This window comes from Phalangium opilio, unplaced genomic scaffold (genome assembly GCF_054372755.1).
Source record: "Phalangium opilio isolate 3A_F unplaced genomic scaffold, DU_Popi_V2 ptg000059l_1, whole genome shotgun sequence".
NCBI classification, from domain to species: domain Eukaryota; kingdom Metazoa; phylum Arthropoda; class Arachnida; order Opiliones; family Phalangiidae; genus Phalangium; species Phalangium opilio.
In genome coordinates this window covers 2,417,476-2,435,930 of record NW_028324176.1, presented here as the reverse complement: position 1 = coordinate 2,435,930, position 18,455 = coordinate 2,417,476, and the positions used below count along the sequence as shown (strand labels likewise).

The 18,455-nt window shown below is 38.9% G+C and overlaps 1 protein-coding gene across 1 annotated transcript; it reads right to left on the bottom strand.

Annotated features, from left to right (window-relative positions):
* Positions 1 to 2,663: 2,663 nt before the first annotated feature.
* LOC149667316 (uncharacterized) lies at positions 2,664 to 6,798 on the bottom strand. The gene is made up of 2 exons (XM_089841425.1): positions 6,616 to 6,798; positions 2,664 to 3,518 (listed from the first exon to the last, which is right to left on the bottom strand). The coding sequence occupies exons 1-2, from the start codon at positions 6,796 to 6,798 to the stop codon at positions 2,664 to 2,666; spliced, it is 1,038 nt and encodes a 345-aa protein (XP_089697551.1).
* Between the last annotated feature and the right edge of the window lie 11,657 nt (positions 6,799 to 18,455).

The following is an 18,455-nucleotide window of genomic DNA, read 5'->3' as shown; positions in this document are numbered from 1 at the left end:
AAAACAGCAAAATCCTGGTTTTACGAAGGGGGGTGGATAGACTTTATTTCCCGATTTATGACTTCAAAAATTCAACTTCTTCTCTCTCTTTGCTCGGCACAGCCAATAGAGTGCTTCTGAAAATGACGCCACTCTTTGTTGTGTAGTCTGCTTCTCTGTGGAAATGTGTTTTCTTTGGTTTCACTAGTTCGAATCTCTTGAAATTTTAGCGATAAGTATATTGAATGGTTTTAAATTATCGTGCAAAGTTTTAAATCGATTAGTTGTTTTCTTAAATTAATTCAATTTTAATTTATACATAAGGGACATCACTTTAAACAAGAGTTCTTCTCTTACTGATTGATCCTTGAATAAAAGCACATTATTATTATTATATGCCTAACACGGTCCGTGACATTTTGGCGCCGGTTATTTAGGCACCGCCATCTAGCCGCCGAGACAATTAGGCGCCGTGACATTTAGGCGCCGAGACAATTAGGCACCGTGACATTTAGGCGCCGTGACATTTAGGCCCCGCGACATTTAGGCGCCGTGACATTTGGCTCCGCGACATTTAGGCGCCAAAAATTCTTCCACTATTTCTTCTAAAAATCTGTAATGACCTCTCAATTTGGCAACCCGTGTTTTGTCCCTGTGCGTCACTGCATGACTATGTTCGCAATCCCCATTAAAGGACACGAAAACTTACCTGTTTTTACAAAACATATCCTAAAATAATAAAAAAAAACATAACCTAACCTCAGTTGGGAAGTCAATGAAAATAAACAACAATATTTTGGAAAAGGCATATTATTTTGGGAAGTCAATGAAGATGAAAACAATATTTAGGAAAAGGCTTATTATTTTGGGAAGTCAATGAAGATAAAAAACAAAATATTTTGGAAAAGGCATATTATTTTGGGAAGTCAATGAAGATAAAAACAATATTTAGGAAAAGGCTTATTATTTTGGGAAGTCAATGAAGATAAACAACCAAATATTTTGGAAAAGCCATATTATTTTGGGAAGTCAAAGAAGATAAACAACAATATTTAGGAAAAGGCGTATTATTCTGGGAAGTCAAAGAAGATAAACAACAATATTTTGGAAAAGGCATATTATTCTGGGAATTCAAAGAAGATAAACAATAATTTGGAAAAGGCATATTATTTTGGGAAGTCAAAGAAGATAAACAACAATATTTAGGAAAATGCATATTATTCTGGGAAGTCAAAGAAGATAAACAACAATATTTTGGAAAAGGCATATTATTCTGGGAAGTCAAAGAAGATAAACAATAATTTGGAAAAGGCATATTATTTTGGGAAGTCAAAGAAGATAAACAACAATATTTAGGAAAAGGCATATTATTCTGGGAAGTCAAAGAAGATAAACGATAATTTGGAAAAGGCATATTATTTTGGGAAGTCAAAGAAGATAAACAACAATATTTAGGAAAAGACATATTATTCTGGGAAGTCAATGAAGATAAACAACAATATTTTGGAAAAGGCATATAATTTTGGGAAGTCAATGAAGATAAACAACAATAATTTGGAAAAGGCATATTATTTTGGGAAGTCATTGAAGATAAACAACCAAATATTTTAGAAAAGGCATATTATTTTGGGAAGTGAATGAAGATAAACAACAATATTTTGGAAAAGGCATACTATTTTGGGAAGTCAATGATGATAAACAACAATATCTTGGAAAAGGCATATTATTTTGGGAAGTCAATGAAGATAAATAACAGTATTTTGGAAAAGGCATATTATTTTGGGAAGTCAATGAAGATAAATAACAGTATTTTGGAAAAGGCATATTATTTTGGGAAGTCAATGAAGATAAACAACAACATGGTAGAACTCTGATGTCAGTTGAATAAAAAAAATATAAGCCTAAAAGTACTTGTCTTGTTCCTTTATTAAATATCTCAAATCTTTCATGAAAATTTTACGTCAATGTCGCGGCGCCTAATTGTCTCGGCGCCTAAATGTCTCGGCGCCAAATTGTCGCGGAGCCTAAATGTCTCGTTGCCAAATAGTCTCGGAGCCTAAATGTCGCGGCGCCTAACTGTCCCGGCGCCTAAGTGGCGGTGCCTAAATTACCGGCCTAACACTATACAAAGCTAGATTTTAAAATGGTGTTATTATCTATCTCAATATTTTAATATTGGATTCATAATTTTCATCTTTTTGGCTTCCCAACAAACTAGATTTTCGTTTCGAAATAACCGTTTGTGAATATTTATTAGCAAAATCTGGAATCCTCTGTTTCTTACGACAGACGGCTTAGCAGACTACACAAGTTTGAAGACCTTTTTCCCATGTTCAAAATCTTAGCTTTTTCTTCTTTCCCTTTCCAACGACCATAACAAAGGACTAAGATCTACAGTGTAATGTCCTCGTCGGTAACGGTGGTGATTAATTAATACAACTTTAATACTTTGAAGTTTATACAGATAGACTAGGACATTTTGGTTATAGCTGCTTAGCGCTTACTGCGTCGCAGTCACGTTTTTATTATTATTCTTTTTTTAACCGAAGATTATTATAGTAGTAACAAAGATTTATATATGTATGCACGAGAATGGTTAAAGACATTTGAAACACGACAATCCCCTTTTCTTTAGAAGTGACTGTCGAGACATAAAAAAAAGATTGCATGAAATTCTTATCACACTAAAGTTCTTCGATCAACCGTCTTGGTTTGACGGGACGCGATCGTAGATTGCATGGTTGAGGTCTGGACGGAATTGTGGGCGTTGTAGGAGACTCGTTAGATGGCCGGGTGTAGTCGTTCAAAGGTGAAACGTTGGAAGGTTCTCCATCCCTAGATGTCACTGGGGTTTCGTTTTGCTCCACCGGGTTGTAGGGCTTGTAAAATGACGAATTGCGAGTGAAAGTGTGTCCATGTCGCTGAGCTGTAATCGTAAGTCCCTGAACGTTGGTGACCGTATACGGCAGTGGGTTAAAATATGGCGAGAGTTTGTGACTTCGTTGGGCTTTGACCAAAACAATGTCACCTAAAAGTATTGACTTAGGTTTGGCTTGACGACGTTTGTCTTGATAGTTCTTTGTCTTTGTTTTTGCGGAATGATCCTTTGTCGCTAAATCGACCAAATCCTTCGGTTCTTCATGTGACAAAGTAGGAAATTTTCCTTTCACTGTGCGACCAAACAAGACGGTGGAGGGAGGTTTTCCTGTAGTACAGTGCGGTGTGAGACGATAGTTGCGAAGAAACTTCGTAAGTGCTTCTTTCCAATCCGTTCCCGCGACTTCGGCTGTCCGTAGTGCTTTTGCAAGGGACGCCATAAACCGTTCTGCTGTACCGTTAGCCTGCGGCCAGAGGGGAGTGATCTTGCGATGATAAACACCCATATCCTTCAAATAGGTAGTGAACTCTCTAGCATTGAATGGCGGGCCATTATCCGATTTTACTACGTCCGGTACTCCGAAGACTGAGAAGACGCGATCCAAAACTTTGACATTCGCTTCAACCGATGTGGTAGACCGGTACGCGACAATTTGGTCTCGCTGTTATGGTCTCGCCGATTTGGTCTCGCCGTTTTGGTCTCGGGACAAATGGGTCTCGAGAATATTGGGTCTCGGGACAAATGGGTCTCGGGACAATTGGGTCTCGGGACAATTGTGTCTCGGGACAATTGGGTCTCGGGACAAATGGGTCTCGGGACAATTGGGTCTCGGGACAAATGGGTCTCGGGACAATTGGGTCTCGGGACAATTGGGTCTCGGGACAAATGGGTCTCGGGACAAATGGGTCTCGGGACAAATGGGTCTCGGGACAAATGGGTCTCGGGACAATTGGGTCTCGGGACAATTGGGTCTCGGGACAATTGGGTCTCGGGACAAATGGGTCTCGGGACCTAACCCAACCCAACATTGTTTGGTTGTAAGAAGATTATTTATATGAGTATTAAAAGCCCGCCTCTTACCACGAACAATTTATTAGCAATAATAGCAATATTTTGGAAATGTGACAGATAATTAATAGGAGAATATTTTAGAAAAGGTGGCAGCCAATTAATTGGAGAATATTTTGGAAAAGGTGGCAGCCAATTAATTGGAGAATATTTTGGAAAAGGTGGCAGCTAACTATTAGAAGAATATTTTGGAAAAGCTGGGAGCTAATTAGTAGGAGAATGTTTTGGAAAAGGTGGTAGCTAATTAGTAGGAGAATGTTTTGGAAAAGGTGGTAGCTAATTAGTAGGAGAATGTTTTGGAAAAGGTGGCAGCTAACTACTAGGAGAATATTTAGGAAAAGGTGGCAGCTAACTATTAGAAGAATATTTTGGAAAAGGGGGCAGCTAATTATTAGAAGAATATTTTGGAAAAGGTGGGAGCTAATTAGTAGGAGAATGTTTTGGAAAAGGTGGGAGCTAATTAGTAGGAGAATGTTTTGGAAAAGGTGGCAGCTAATTAATAGCAGAATATTTTGGAAAAAGGTGGCAGCTAATTAATTGGAGAATATGTAGGAAAAGGTGGCAGCTAATTAGTAGGAGAATGTTTTGGAAAAGGTGGTAGCTAATTAGTAGGAGAATGTTTTGGAAAAGGTGGCAGCTAACTACTAGGAGAATATTTAGGAAAAGGTGGCAGCTAACTATTAGAAGAATATTTTGGAAAAGGTGGGAGCTAATTAGTAGGAGAATGTTTTGGAAAAGGTGGTAGCTAATTAGTAGGAGAATGTTTTGGAAAAGGTGGCAGCTAACTACTAGGAGAATATTTAGGAAAAGGTGGCAGCTAATTAATTGGAGAATATTTTGGAAAAGGTGGCAGCTAACTACTAGGAGAATATTTTGGAAAAGGTGGCAGCTAATTAGTAGGAGAATGTTTTGGAAAAGGTGGTAGCTCATTAGTAAGAGAATATTTTGGAAAAGGTGGCAGATAATTAATAGGAGAATATTTTGGAAAAGGTGGCAGCTAATTAATTGGAGAATATTTTGGAAAAGGTGGCAGCTAACTATTAGAAGAATATTTTGGAAAAGGTAGGAGCTAATTAGTAGGAGAATGTTTTGAAAAAGGTGGTGGCTAATTAGTAGAAGAATGTTTTGGAAAAGGTGGCAGCTAATTAATAGCAGAATATTTTGGAAAAGGTGGCAGCTAATTAATTGGAGAATATTTAGGAAAAGGTGGCAGCTAACTATTAGGAGAATATTTTGGAAAAGGTGGCAGCTAATTAGTAGGAGAATGTTTTGGAAAAGGTGGTAGCTAATTAGTAGGAGAATGTTTTGTAAAAGGTGGCAGCTAATTAATAGCAGAATATTTTGGAAAAGGTGCCAGCTAATTAATAGGAGAATATTTAGGAAAAGGTGGCAGCTAATTATTTGGAGAATATTTTGGAAAAGGTGGCAGCTAACTATTAGGAGAATGTTTTGGAAAAGGTGGCAGCTAATTAGTAGGAGAATGTTTTCGAAAAGGTGGCAGCTAATTAATAGGAGAATATTTAGGAAAAGGTGGCAACTAATTAATAGGAGAATTTTTGGAAAAGGTGGCGACGAATTATTGGGACCATTGCTTTGGAAAAGGAGGCAACTAATTAGGTAACCAAATAATCACGAGACCAAACCGTCCCGAGACCAAATAATCACGGTACCAAACCGTCCCGAGACCAAATAATCACGATACCAAATAGTCCCGATACCAAATAATCACGATACCAAATAATCACGATACCAAATAGTCCCGAGACCAAATAATCACGATACCAAATAGTCCCGAGACCAAATAGTCCCGAGACCAAATAGTACCGAGACCAAATCGGTAAGACCTATTAGTCCCGCGACCAAATCGGCGAGACCAAAATGGAGAGACCAATTCGGCGAGACCAAATTGTCCTGCTCCGGTGGTAGACACGATCTCGGCCAGCGGAAAACGTGAGTGCTCGTCAATGATGACTAACAGATACATGCCATTTTTAAATGGACCTAAATGATCGATGGCTAGTTCAGACCAAGGTTTGGTGGGTAGTGCGTCATGCGAAGTGGTTCTGTTGTAGAGTGTGGGGTAGCAGCCAAACACGGGATACATGATTTGATTATGTGCTCTACACGCTCATCCATTTTCGGAAACCTTAATTTAGTACGTAAGAGCTGTTCCGTTTTCACTAGTCCCATGTGCCCTTCATGCGCTATGGCAATGACGCGGTCTTGTAGGGATGGTGGGACGTAAATGCGATGCGCCTTGAGTATTACTCCATCCAGCTCATGTTTGATTTGAGAGAAGGCTTTAATGGTAGCTTGATCGGAATCGCCTCAGTCAGTGCGCCAATTGTCGGAGAGGTAGCATTTTTTGATGCGCTGGACAACCTGATCAGCATTAGACGCCTGCACTATGTCCTCATACGTAAGGGTTTTTGGTATGGCTTGGCGTAAGACCATATGAACATGGCGTTCAGTTGCAGGGGATATACCCGTCAAATCGTTGGATGGTTCCCGTGGATGGCGCGAAAGATAGTCCGCAGGATTAAGTTTTCCGGGTTTAAATACCAATGATAGTGCGTAGTGTGCCAATCTCAAGTTCCATCGTTCCAACAGCGTTAAAAGTGGGAGATGATCGGTAATAACGCGGAAAGGCGAACCATACAGGTAAGAACTAAGTGTTCACAACTCCATACCACCGCTAGAGCTTCCCTTTCGGTTTGTGAATATCTGCTTTCGACATCCGTTAAAGCTTTGCTCGCAAAAGAGATGATGGATATATTGCCGTGAGCGTCGAGCTGGGACAAAATAGCACCAAGACCAGTAGCGCTGGCATCTACATAAACGACTGTTTCCTTTGTAGGAAATAATGGTATCATTGGAGAGATGTTTGTTCAAGGTAGCTAAAGCTTGATCATGTTCGGACCCCATTTCCAGGCGGTGTCCATCTTTGTTAAAGCTCTCAGGGGTAGCGTTATGTCCGAAAAGTTGGGAATAAACCTTGAACAGTAGGTGGCAAGCCCTAGAAGACTGCGCACCTCATCGGGCGTTGAAGGTCGGTTAAGTGTTTGCAACGTCTTAATTTTCTCCTGGTTGATAGACAGGCCTGATGGTCCAAAAACATGGCCATAAAATTCAAGGCTAGGTTGACGGATAAGACACTTGGCTAAATTCAGGGTTATGCCATTGTGCTGGAGTCGTTGTAAGACGTTCTTCAAAGCAATGTCATGCTCCTTCTGATTGGTACCAAACACCAGTACATCGTCTGACGCATTGACGGTGCCAGATATATCTTGAAACATGCAGTAGACAATGTGATGAAATATTTCTGCAGCAGAATTGACACCAAAACTGAGGCGCTTGTATCGGTAGAGACCTCTGTGTGTACTGAAGGTTGTGATTGGTCTTGAACCTTCGTCAAGTTCTAGCTGATGATACCCCTTGTTCAGGTCTAACTTGGAAAAGACGGTAGCGCCATTCAGTTTGTGGATAATGTCCTCGAGAGTTGGCATGACGTGTCTTTCTCTGACGATGGCGGTGTTTGGTATGCGCATGTCATAGACGAAGTTTGTTAACTTTCATTACTAATACAACAGGTGACATCAACGGTGTTGGGCTTGATACGGGTTCAATGATGTCTTGTTCCAAAAGTAGATCTAATTCTTCGTCCAAAGCCTGGCGCAAGTTTTCTGGTGATGGTAGAATATTCAACTGCAATAAGGTTGGATAACCTATCAAGGACGGTGTTACTGGACCTTAGTCATCAGTGACATAGAAGGTTGCAAGGGTGTGGTGGCGTTTCACGCTGATAGTCGCATTAAAGGCTCCAATAATGTCAAAGGGTATATTTGCACCATATGCAAATACTTCTCCGTGATATGGTTGCAGTTTAGGTTTGTTAGGTAACGACTGATACGTTGAGTTACTGATAACATTGACATCTGAGCCTGAATCCATGAGTACAGTGACGATGCCTTCACCAATCCGTACCTTGATAAGCGGTTTATTGCTAGCAGGGCAATCATCTTGAGCCTTCAGTGAGAAGAGAAAACCGGTGTCTCCATCTCCCTCATCGGGTGTTTGTATCACACGAACGACTGATTTGCCTTGATTTGCATGAGGATGTCTAGAATGACTGGTAACATTCTTCGCTTGACCAGAGCGACTAGAGGGTGAACGACAAACCCGACTGAAATGATTAAGTTTGCCACAAGCGTTGCACGTCTTTCCTTTGGCAGGACAAGGACGGTTTACTGGGTGAGGATATGAGCCACCGCATAATCCACATTTAGACTGATAAGAGACTGGTTGCTCTTTCCTGGGAAAGCGAGTTGAAGATGATGGTGGTGTGGTTGGTTGACATCGAGTTTTGGCAGGAGGTTTGGTTAAATACGAGAGAGAGGTAGATGAATTAGGTTGGTGGTTGGTTTTCTCAATACTGGTGGCTTGTGCTTCAGATAGTTCCATGAGGCGGGACAGTTGTAATGGTTAATCCAAGGTTAAAGAAGGATCCTGTAACGCAGTTCGGCGTAGCTTCTTAGATAAACAGGTCTGAATGATGTGCCGTTTGATTTCCACCTCAGCATCAGCAAACGCGCAAAAATTCGAGAGAGTACGAAGACGAACGTGGTAGGCATCGATATTTTCAGGTTCAAATTGCTTAGCCTCTCGGAACTAAAAAATCTCGTAGTCGATGTTTTGCTTCGATGCAAAATGTTGCGTTAATAAAGCTTTGGCCTCTTCATAATCGGCAGTCGTATCACTTCCTGGAAGTGTCGTAGACAGAGTCGCCAACACAGTGTAAAAATAAAGCCTTTAGACGGGCAGTATCATTGATACCAGAAGCAACAAGATAATTATCAAATTTAAGGCACCATTTGGTCCATGCGTCATTTAGGTTTTCCGCATCCGTGGTAAGGTCAAAGGGCAAGACAACTGGTAACGATAAAGCCATGATTGATAGCAATACTTGCGATATAGATAGAGCCCCGATGTGATAAGATAGCTGCTAAGCCTCGGTTGATGAGATAAATAGCATGGTGCGAGTTATTGATATCCGATTTCCCTCGTGGAATCGAAAAAAAGGCTCCGTCGCCAATTGTAATGTCCTCGTCGCTAACGGTGGTGACTAATTAATACGATTCATTAACTATAATAACAACTTTAATACTTTGAAGTTTATACAGATAGACTAGGACATTTTGGTTATAGCCGCTTAGCGCTTACTGCGTCGCAGTCACGTTTTTATTATTATTCTTTTTTTAACCAAAGATTATTATAGTAGTAACAAAGATTTATATATGTATGCATGAGGATGGTTAAAGACATTTGAAACACGACATACAGTAAGTGGGGAGTGTGGCGCACTCCTTATTCTCTCAAAGTTTGAGAGAATAAGGGACTTGTCGGCGATCCTCTTCGACAGGTGCCGACTTCCCGTGTCCTCAGGCGGTGACTAACCCCAATTCTACCATCTGTCACCGCCTGTACAAACCTCATTTCCTTCCCTGTTTCATCACCTACGACATAGCACTTCGCTCGCGGCCCGTCAGTAGTGGGCCACGTTGGGTCTCAAGCTCTAAATCTTCCTGGAGCACAATCGGAGGCTCCGCTCACGGCTATAGGCTCTAGTGGGCAGTAGGGGAAAAAAATCTACAGTGTCTGAATTTGGCGGTTCGAGGATGTCTCGCGTGCTTTAACGTTACGCCTAAGGCGTCTTGTATACTTCCCTCCTGTAGGGCGGTTTCTTATATTACTTCTGGTGAAGCCTAATCGTCTTTTGATACAAAGTGAGTGCTTGTGCTAATCGCATTATGACAACTTGTATGATGTTCTTCCTTTTGAACATGTTTAGGGTGAGACCAGGAACGGGTCAAAACCAAATATTGTTGTTCAGCCTCATGACCCCGTCGACTGCTACAATATTAGGGCAAGGTATAGACGTAGAGCGGTGCAGCCGAGGTCGCGGATAGTTAAAAAATGTTTTAGAAAATTTCCGAAGACCTTTATTAAACAATCATTCCAAAGAAGTAAAGGAAAAAAGTTTAAGGTTAATAACCAAAGGTTATAAAGGGGTAAAAAAATTCTCTAATGGTATATGAAAAAACTATGAATTAGCAACTTCAAGAAGTTTTGTTTTACTAAAAAAACAACGATGTTAAAATTTCATAATTAATTTTTTTGTCCATACAATATAACCAATAGACTCAATAAAAAGTGAATAGCCCCTAAAAATTACGTTAATTTATAGGTGAAACCTTTCTCTTTCATAAAAGTTTTATAAAAGTTTTATAATTGGCCATTAAAATATCAACGATAATTTATGGAAGACCCCGGTCGCAACGGTCATAAAAGCACCACCTCGTACACAAAAAGGGTAAAAATATTTCCTCTATGAAACGTAAAAATCGACACGCATGGGCCTAGTTCATTTCGGAGGCTCCGGTTAAAATGAACTTCAAATCCGTCCTCGTGACACGATTTTGAACTATCAAAGTTGCCCAATTTACGATTGCAATATCAATGGAATCGCGTGCACTGCCTTTTCGCGAAGTGAAGCCTGAAATCGTAATTGTCGCCGAGTAAGAGAAATTTTAAAGCGATAATTGTCTGGAAGGATCGTAAGTGTCCCTATTCAGTCCAACGCTAACAAGTATTTTTCACCACGTCGTATAACGGATGTTGAGGACTAATAAGCATGGTTTTCACTTGGCGTAAATTAAGATTTTTCAACGAACGTCAGGCGACAACCGAAGAAAAAACATAGTTACGCTGGACCGTTATTACGTTGAGTGCGGCGATATTAGCTTTCTATTTTTTCGGCCGCGTTTATCGTTAACGTTCTGCGCGAGCCAATCAGCAATAAGCTAGAGTCCGCAGTCGTGACGTCATTTTCGACCACGCATGTTCGGAAGAGGCCGTCCGCGGTCCGCCATGTTTTTATTTATTTCGTTCCTAATCGAGTCAGTTGCTAGTACAAACCCCTGAGAATGCCGAAGTTCAATGCTGAATGGTTTATTGTAGAGGTTAGGAACAATACAAATCTGTATGATATTAGAAACAAAGATGGCAAAAAAAGATAGACAATAGATGCATTGTTCAGTTTATCTGTTAAACCTTGGTTCCATTATTTGCATGAACTACGCTAAGTGAAAACGCTATAACGCTGGCTTAAAACACTACTTTGCAGTTGGACGTCAAACGTCAGATTTATTTTTTACGTTGTCGCGCACGGTTTCCGTCGAGTGGGAATCAAGCTTTAACGTTGAACGCGGCCGAAAAAATAGAAAGCTAATATCGCCACACTCAACGTAATTTATGTCCAGCGTAGCTTGGTTTTTTCTCGGTTGTCGCTTGACGTCGGGCGAAAAGTCGTGATTTACGCCAAGTGAAAACCATGCTTTAGTTGGACCCGTGCGTCAGAAGAAGAATTACTTGTCGTAGTGCTGTAGCACATGAAGAGGTAGGAATATAATAATAGATGAAATCAGCATAGGCCCCCGAACCATTCGTCGTGAGGTTGGGGTTATGCCCTTCATTCATGAGCGATTAGGCACAATTTTCACGCGCATACTTGACATTACGACCCATGAGGACGGGAGAGTTTTCCATTGAGCAAAGCTTGTAGCCAAACACGTGTAGCAATATACTTCCACTCTCTTAAATTTAAAGCGCTACTATCTCTCAGTTCTTTTTACCTCTCCGAGTGACGTATGTTAGGGAGGAAAATTATATTCCACTTACACAATTACTTCATTTCCATCCGACATGGACACCAGTCTGTACATGGACGCCAGTCAGTACATACTGGCTTCTAAACACCACCATCATCCGGTATTTTGTCCATCCCGCATATGATGTAAATTATGTAGGGCTGTGCAAGCGTTGAGTTTTTGGTTTCGAGTCTAATGACTCGAGTATTGAAAATTTTTCTTATCGAGTAATATCTTTACCATATAGGGCAACGTCATATCCCTCTACCTCTTAACTTAGTGATATTTGTCCTTCCGGGAGCATATAGTATTCCCTCTTACAAATTTGCCCCCAACGCTGGGGATACACAGCTCAATCCCCCTCTCGACCGAAAGATTGTTTCGAGTGTATATGAAGTAATTGGGAATTTGTTTCTAGTATTTCCCCAATTCCTGTTAAAGAGTTAGTGACATTATTTTCGTCATCCACAAACTTAAAAATCTAGTTTGTTATGATATGTTTACTTTTTTATTTGGTTTCGTCGCAATTTATAAAATTGCACAAAGTATTGTGTTTGGAAAAGGCCTAGTTAAAATTTTGTTTCGTTTGATGACGTAGTGAGGAGAAATTTTCTCTCTAGATGTCGCTCACGTGACGCCTTTTAGTGTAGCCGTGCCGCGTTAAGTCTATTTTATTCCGATTCGCGCGGAATAATTAGACTCGGGAGTCTCGCGCTTGACTTTTACGCGAGATGCCGTGAGTGACGTATCAAGGAGAAAAACCCGCCAAAAATCTTCTCCGCAAATTTGCTTTTGCCCCCCAACTTTCAAGTTTTCGAGGTGTTTTTCAGTGTTTTCCCTCATATTTAAATATTGATCAAGCATATTTTTGGAATCAGAAGAGTTTAAACACTCAAAAAAGTAAAGTTTTCTTTAGATTTGAGATAGTTTTTAAACATCAGCACTATTCCTTTAAATTAACGTAATTGTTTTAGGGGCTATTTATTTTTTATTGAATCTTTTGGTCAGATTGTGTGGACAACAAAATTAATTATGAGATTTTAAGATGTTGGTTTTTAGTAAAACAAAACTTCTTGAAGTTGCTAATTCACAGCTTTATTATACCTTAAGAGCAATTTTTTACTCCCTCTTAACCTTTAATTTTTTTACATTAACTTTTTTATCCTTTGCCATGGTTGTTTAATAAAGGTCTTCGGAAATTTTCTAAAACAATTCTTTACTATCCGCGACCTCGGTTTTACCGCTCTACGTCTATGCCTTGCCCTAATATTGTAGCAGTCGACGGGGTATCGTGGCTGTACTTTTTACGACTTTTTATGATACTAAAAGCGTCCCCAAGTAAGAAAACGAGGTGAACTAAATTAGTTAAAATTTATTCTAGCTTCACGATAGGCACGGGCCTATATATCTCGGAGGCTCCGTCTCAAGACTTAATTGGACACGTGAACCATCTCAAGTCTAAATTGGGACACGTGAATCTTCTCGAGACTTAATTGGGACACGTGAATCATCTCGAGTCTAAATTGGGACACGTGAATCATCGCGAGACTTTATTGGGACACGTGAATCCCCCCAAGACTTAATTGGGACACGTGAATCCCCAAGACTTAATTGGGACACGTGAATCCCCCCAAGACTTAATTGGGACACGTGAATCCCCCCAAGACTTAATTGGGACACGTGAATCCTCTCAAGACTTATTTGGAAAATGTGAATCATCTTAAGACTGAATTGGTATTATAACACACTTGAAATAGGTTACAATAGACTATTGATAACGTTTATCATAGAATCATTTACATAGTATGCATGAGTTCTTTTTTGCACATCATTCAACCGTACTTATGGTTAATCAAATCTTGAATTACCTTATATTTTGTCCTCTTGATAAAAGAAGTGAAGCTGTAGCGACTGGTTAATTACACAGCACTTGTTAAATCACAGAAAATTAGATTGTTTGTTAATCATACCACTCGCGTAAACGCTCTAGAATTTAAAAGAGTGGCATGGAATGCTTTAATTACAATATACAAAAACAAACACTTAAAATGTTCCGCTTTTTCCTCAGGCTTCGTATGCTAAACGACGCTGCTTTCGGGAATTAAACACAAAATATACGGATAGATGACAGGCCACGAATGAGCTTCACCATTCATTCGTGATATGTTTCAGCGCGCAATGGCGAAAACCGTGAGTCAGAAAAAGAGGAGTATTCGATTAATGTTTCTATACTTGAAAAGGAAAAGCTTTATTCAATAATTTCGCGTGACGCACAAACGTTTCTTTGTCCGCTTTTATGCCTCGCAATTAAGAACAAAAATCTAGAAATAAGCTGTAGTGGTTGGACGTGATTTATTTAGAAAGAAGTTGAACTCTTGAGTTCCGCTGTATTCAACGCAATTGCGTGATTTAAATCATTCCTGGGAACTTTCCCCAAAAGTTAATATTTCAATTATAACGACATAAAGAGCAATTTCGAAAGAACTTTATTTAGTCAAGCGAGCAGCGAGCGAGTTTTTATACGCGAGAAAGGAGTTTGTTTTTTCACGCAAATAACTTATTGAGTCCGTTGTTTTGGTCCAAATTCATTTTCAATCTCAATATTAGAAATAATTTGATATCGTATTTTGTCCAGGTATTTTCTATACTCTGAAGGCAATCCCTCGAAATCATCTAATCTGACACCAGAAATATGTAATCCGGAATTCGAAATATCAAATATAATACAGAGAAGGCGAAACCTCATAAAGAAAATGGTTCAAGGGCTGGGCCTTAATAGTAACTACATCGTACTTAGCACATAAATAAAAATAAATAAATATAAAGACCAAAAGACACAGATTCAGAAGTATCTGACCCCACAAATAGGGTCCTCCCTCATTCCCGACCCTTTAGAGATAAATTAGTTGAAGAAAACTCGCCATTTCTATCACGCCCTCGTGGTACAGTGGTAGAGCGCCTCACTTCATTGCGCGTGCAACCCGCGTTCGATTCCCGGCTGCAACTAAGAAACCTTTTAACTAAAATAAATTCTTCAACCGAGCTCAGTTCCTCCTATGGGTGGGTTAAGGTACTAAAGCAAAAACTCCGCAAAACAAACTAAGAGCCTATTATATGATACGATGTGGCTATAAAGATAGGGTACGCAGTTATCTATAGGGTTGAAGCTTGAATTAACTTCTATTTGCTTAACTTAACTAAAGAGTTTCAAAAAAGAGCTTAAAATATGCTTCGAATAATAGTGATAATAATTTAAATGATCATCCACACTAGCAGATTTAAGGAATACTACTTACTGCATTAAAAACATTGCAGAAGTAGGTGTTGTAATGAAGCCCAATCTGTGGGCTGAGATTAGTGAAATCAAAGGTTTATACAAACAAAATATCAAAAATCAGAACCAAACACTTTTAATGATATTAAAACAGTTACTGTCTTTCTGACGTAAATCCTAATAGTCTATTATCTACACTGATTCATCTAGTTTGGCCTATTATTGATCAACAACGATTCATCTAGTTCGGCCTATGATTGTTCAAGTTTGGCCTATTATTAATCTGCAATGATTGTTTTAGTTTGGAATATTATTGATCTACAATGATTCACCTAGTTCGGCCTATTATTGATCTACAATGATTCGTCTACTTTGGCCTACTATTGGTCTATAATATATCAATATGAAATTATGAATCAAATCAAAAAACAGGGATATATAGGGAGTCAGCTCTTATAGACTAAAAACAAAATCGGCCTACGTCATAGTTTAAGAGTACGCTAGCGCCATCTCTTAAAGCAGTGCTACAAATTTGCCGAAATTTGAATTTCTTTTGAGCCGCCATTTTTGTGGAGCCGCGCGGCGTGATGGCGGAGGTCGCTACTTTGAATGCTAAGTCGGGCAAGTTAAGTTATTATGAGAGTTTAAATGAAGAAGTTAAGAAAAGATACAGAGAAAAGACAAAATTAATTAACAATATTGACCCTTATCTTCATAAGAAAAAGGATTTCACGTATTTGAATGGTCAAAATAGTGCAGAATTTCACTTGTTACCACCTGTTGCTTTCCCAGATGTATATATATATATTTAATTTCTGGTGAATCACCATTTACCCATAAATTATTGAAAAATTACAAAGCCCTCGAGGCTTATGATCAGTTCGTTTGTGGGTTTATTAGGAACGTAGGCGTAAAAACGTTTAATGACAAAGACGGAAGTGTGGTTTTGATTAAATGCCAAGTAAGTTCAACCATAATTATGAATTTTCTTTTGGTTTGTTTTAATTAATTTTCATGTTTATTACGTTATGCATTCTCAGCGCCTTCGAGAAAAACTACATGAGCCATGGGTCATTGTTAACAAAGAGGGAACCATCAATTCTGGACATTGCACTTGCATGGCTGGTTTAGACGAGTGTTGTACACACGTTGCTGCCCTCCTCTTTTACATTGAGTATGCAGTTAGATTTAGAGAAACTACGTCTGTTACTGGCCAGAAAGCCTACTGGATGGTTCCAACCACAAAGGAGCCGAAATATTCACCAGTATCTCAAATGGATTTGAGCTCGGCAAAGGCTAAGAAGAAAGCATTAGACGCAATCGTGGAAGATGCTACCCCTAAGAAACCTTGCAAACTAGTCCGAAAACCAACAAAAGAAGTTCCTGACTTCACCAAAGAAGCAATGGATGATTTTTGGGATGATTTGCATTACCAATTCCCAAACGCAGCAATATTTAGAGTTCTTCCAAAATTCCACAAACAACATTTCCCAACATGCATAGATCCAAAGATATATCCACCAGTATTAACCGAACTGTATGACGAGTCTCTGACGAAATTATCCATTGGGGATATTTTGGCTGGTATGTTATCGATTGGGCGTGTTATCAAAACAGCATTGTCCAAAACGGCTTTTTCATAAACGCGTTTGCCATTATAGCCATTTCTCGTTTTAGCGCATTTTGATTACAGCGTTTATATCTTGAGCGTACGAAAGTACGCCTTTTCCAAAATATTGTTGTTTATCTTCATTAACTTCTCAAAATAATATGCCTTTTCCAAAAAGTTATATTTTATATTTACTTCCGATATAACACTACTCATTTTTGCATAATATTGTTCTTTGTCCTATATACTTAATATAATTGATATTTCCCTCCCTATCAATCATAGTTTGGTCGGAAACAGCAAGCGCTGTTTTGGGAAATAGCGCTGTATTGAGAAACGCGGAAACAGCAACCGCAGTTTTGCTTCCACGCGGTTTTGCAAACCGCTGTTTTAGGAACCGCTTTATTCCAAAACGCTCTTTTGAAAACCGCTCAACTACCCGTGAACCATTTTGGCTCATTCAGAAATGCTGGATTTGTCATTTACCGAAGAGCAGGGTAAAAAGGTTGAAAGGGAAACAAAAATTCAATCAAAATGTACAAGTTGGCAAAGGTTTAGAGCTGGAAGAATCACGGCGTCGAATTTGAGACAAGCTTGTCATACTGATCCATCAATGCCTTCTGTGTCTCTTATTCAAACTATATGTTACCCTGGTTCAAAACCTTTTGATAACGAAGCAACAAGGTGGGGCAGAAAACATGAACATACAATGAAAAAAATCTACTTAAAAGCTAGTATGGAACATCATGACAATTTTAAGTTGGAAGAATCTGGTTTGTTTTTAAACTGTCTCTATCCACACCTTGGGGCTTCACCAGACGGCATTGTTGAATGTAACTGTTGTGGAAGAGGAGTTTTAGAAATAAAGTGTCCTTATTCGATAAGATACAAATCTGTCAAAGATGTAAACACGAAGTTGTGCCTGGAAAATACTCCGAATGGTCTTAAATTAAAAGAAGATCATGACTATTTCTACCAGATACAGGCACAGATGTTTTTGTCGGAAAGGCTATATTGCGATTTCTGCGTCTGGACCACAGTGGATTTTCACATTGAACGCATATTTCAGGATAAGAAGCTATGGGAAAATTCAACAATTAAAACAGAGCAATTATTATTATTTAGAACCGCGATATTGCCTGAACTTCTCAGTCGATATTTTACGTCTGAAGTAGTGGAAGAGAATAAACGTCCAAAGCTGAACTCAAATGGTCCGCATACTTCAAAATCGGTTGAAGTATCTGACAACATGTCAACACCAGCTTCTGTAAAAAACGTTCTTTCCCCATCAAAAACCAAGAATAAAGGCCCTAATATATGTGAAGATTTTGAAAGGTGGTGTTATTGCAAGAAAGAAGAGAAAGGGCAAATGATTTTGTGTGAATTTGAAAATTGTGAAATTAAATGGTTTCACATTAAATGTTTGAAAATCAGGCGAATTCCGAAAAGAAAATGGTTCTGCCCCGACTGCAGAAAAATCGTTCGCGCTGAGAAATGTAAAACGAAGGTCACTCGATCAAAGAAAGCCAAAAGCACTTAAATGTTAATTTAAAATTAATTTTTCGGCCAAGTCAAATCAATTTTAAATTTTTTGTTTACAACTTCAAGTCAATTTTTAATTTTTGGGCCAAGTCAAGTCAATTTTTAATTTTTGGGCCAAGTCAAATCAATTTTAAATTTTTTGTTTACTACTTCAAGTCAATTTTTAATTTTTGGCCAAGTCAAATCAATTTTTAATTTTTGGCCAAGTCAAATCAATTTTAAATTTTTTGTTTACTACTTCAAGTCAATTTTTAATTTTTGGGCCAAGTCAAGTCAATTTTTAATTTTTGTTTACTACTTCAAGTCAATTTTTCATTTTTGGGCCAATTTATTGTTGATTAAATACATTTCGTTTAACAATTTAATTTTTTTTATTCCATTGGAACCACTGGGGATGTT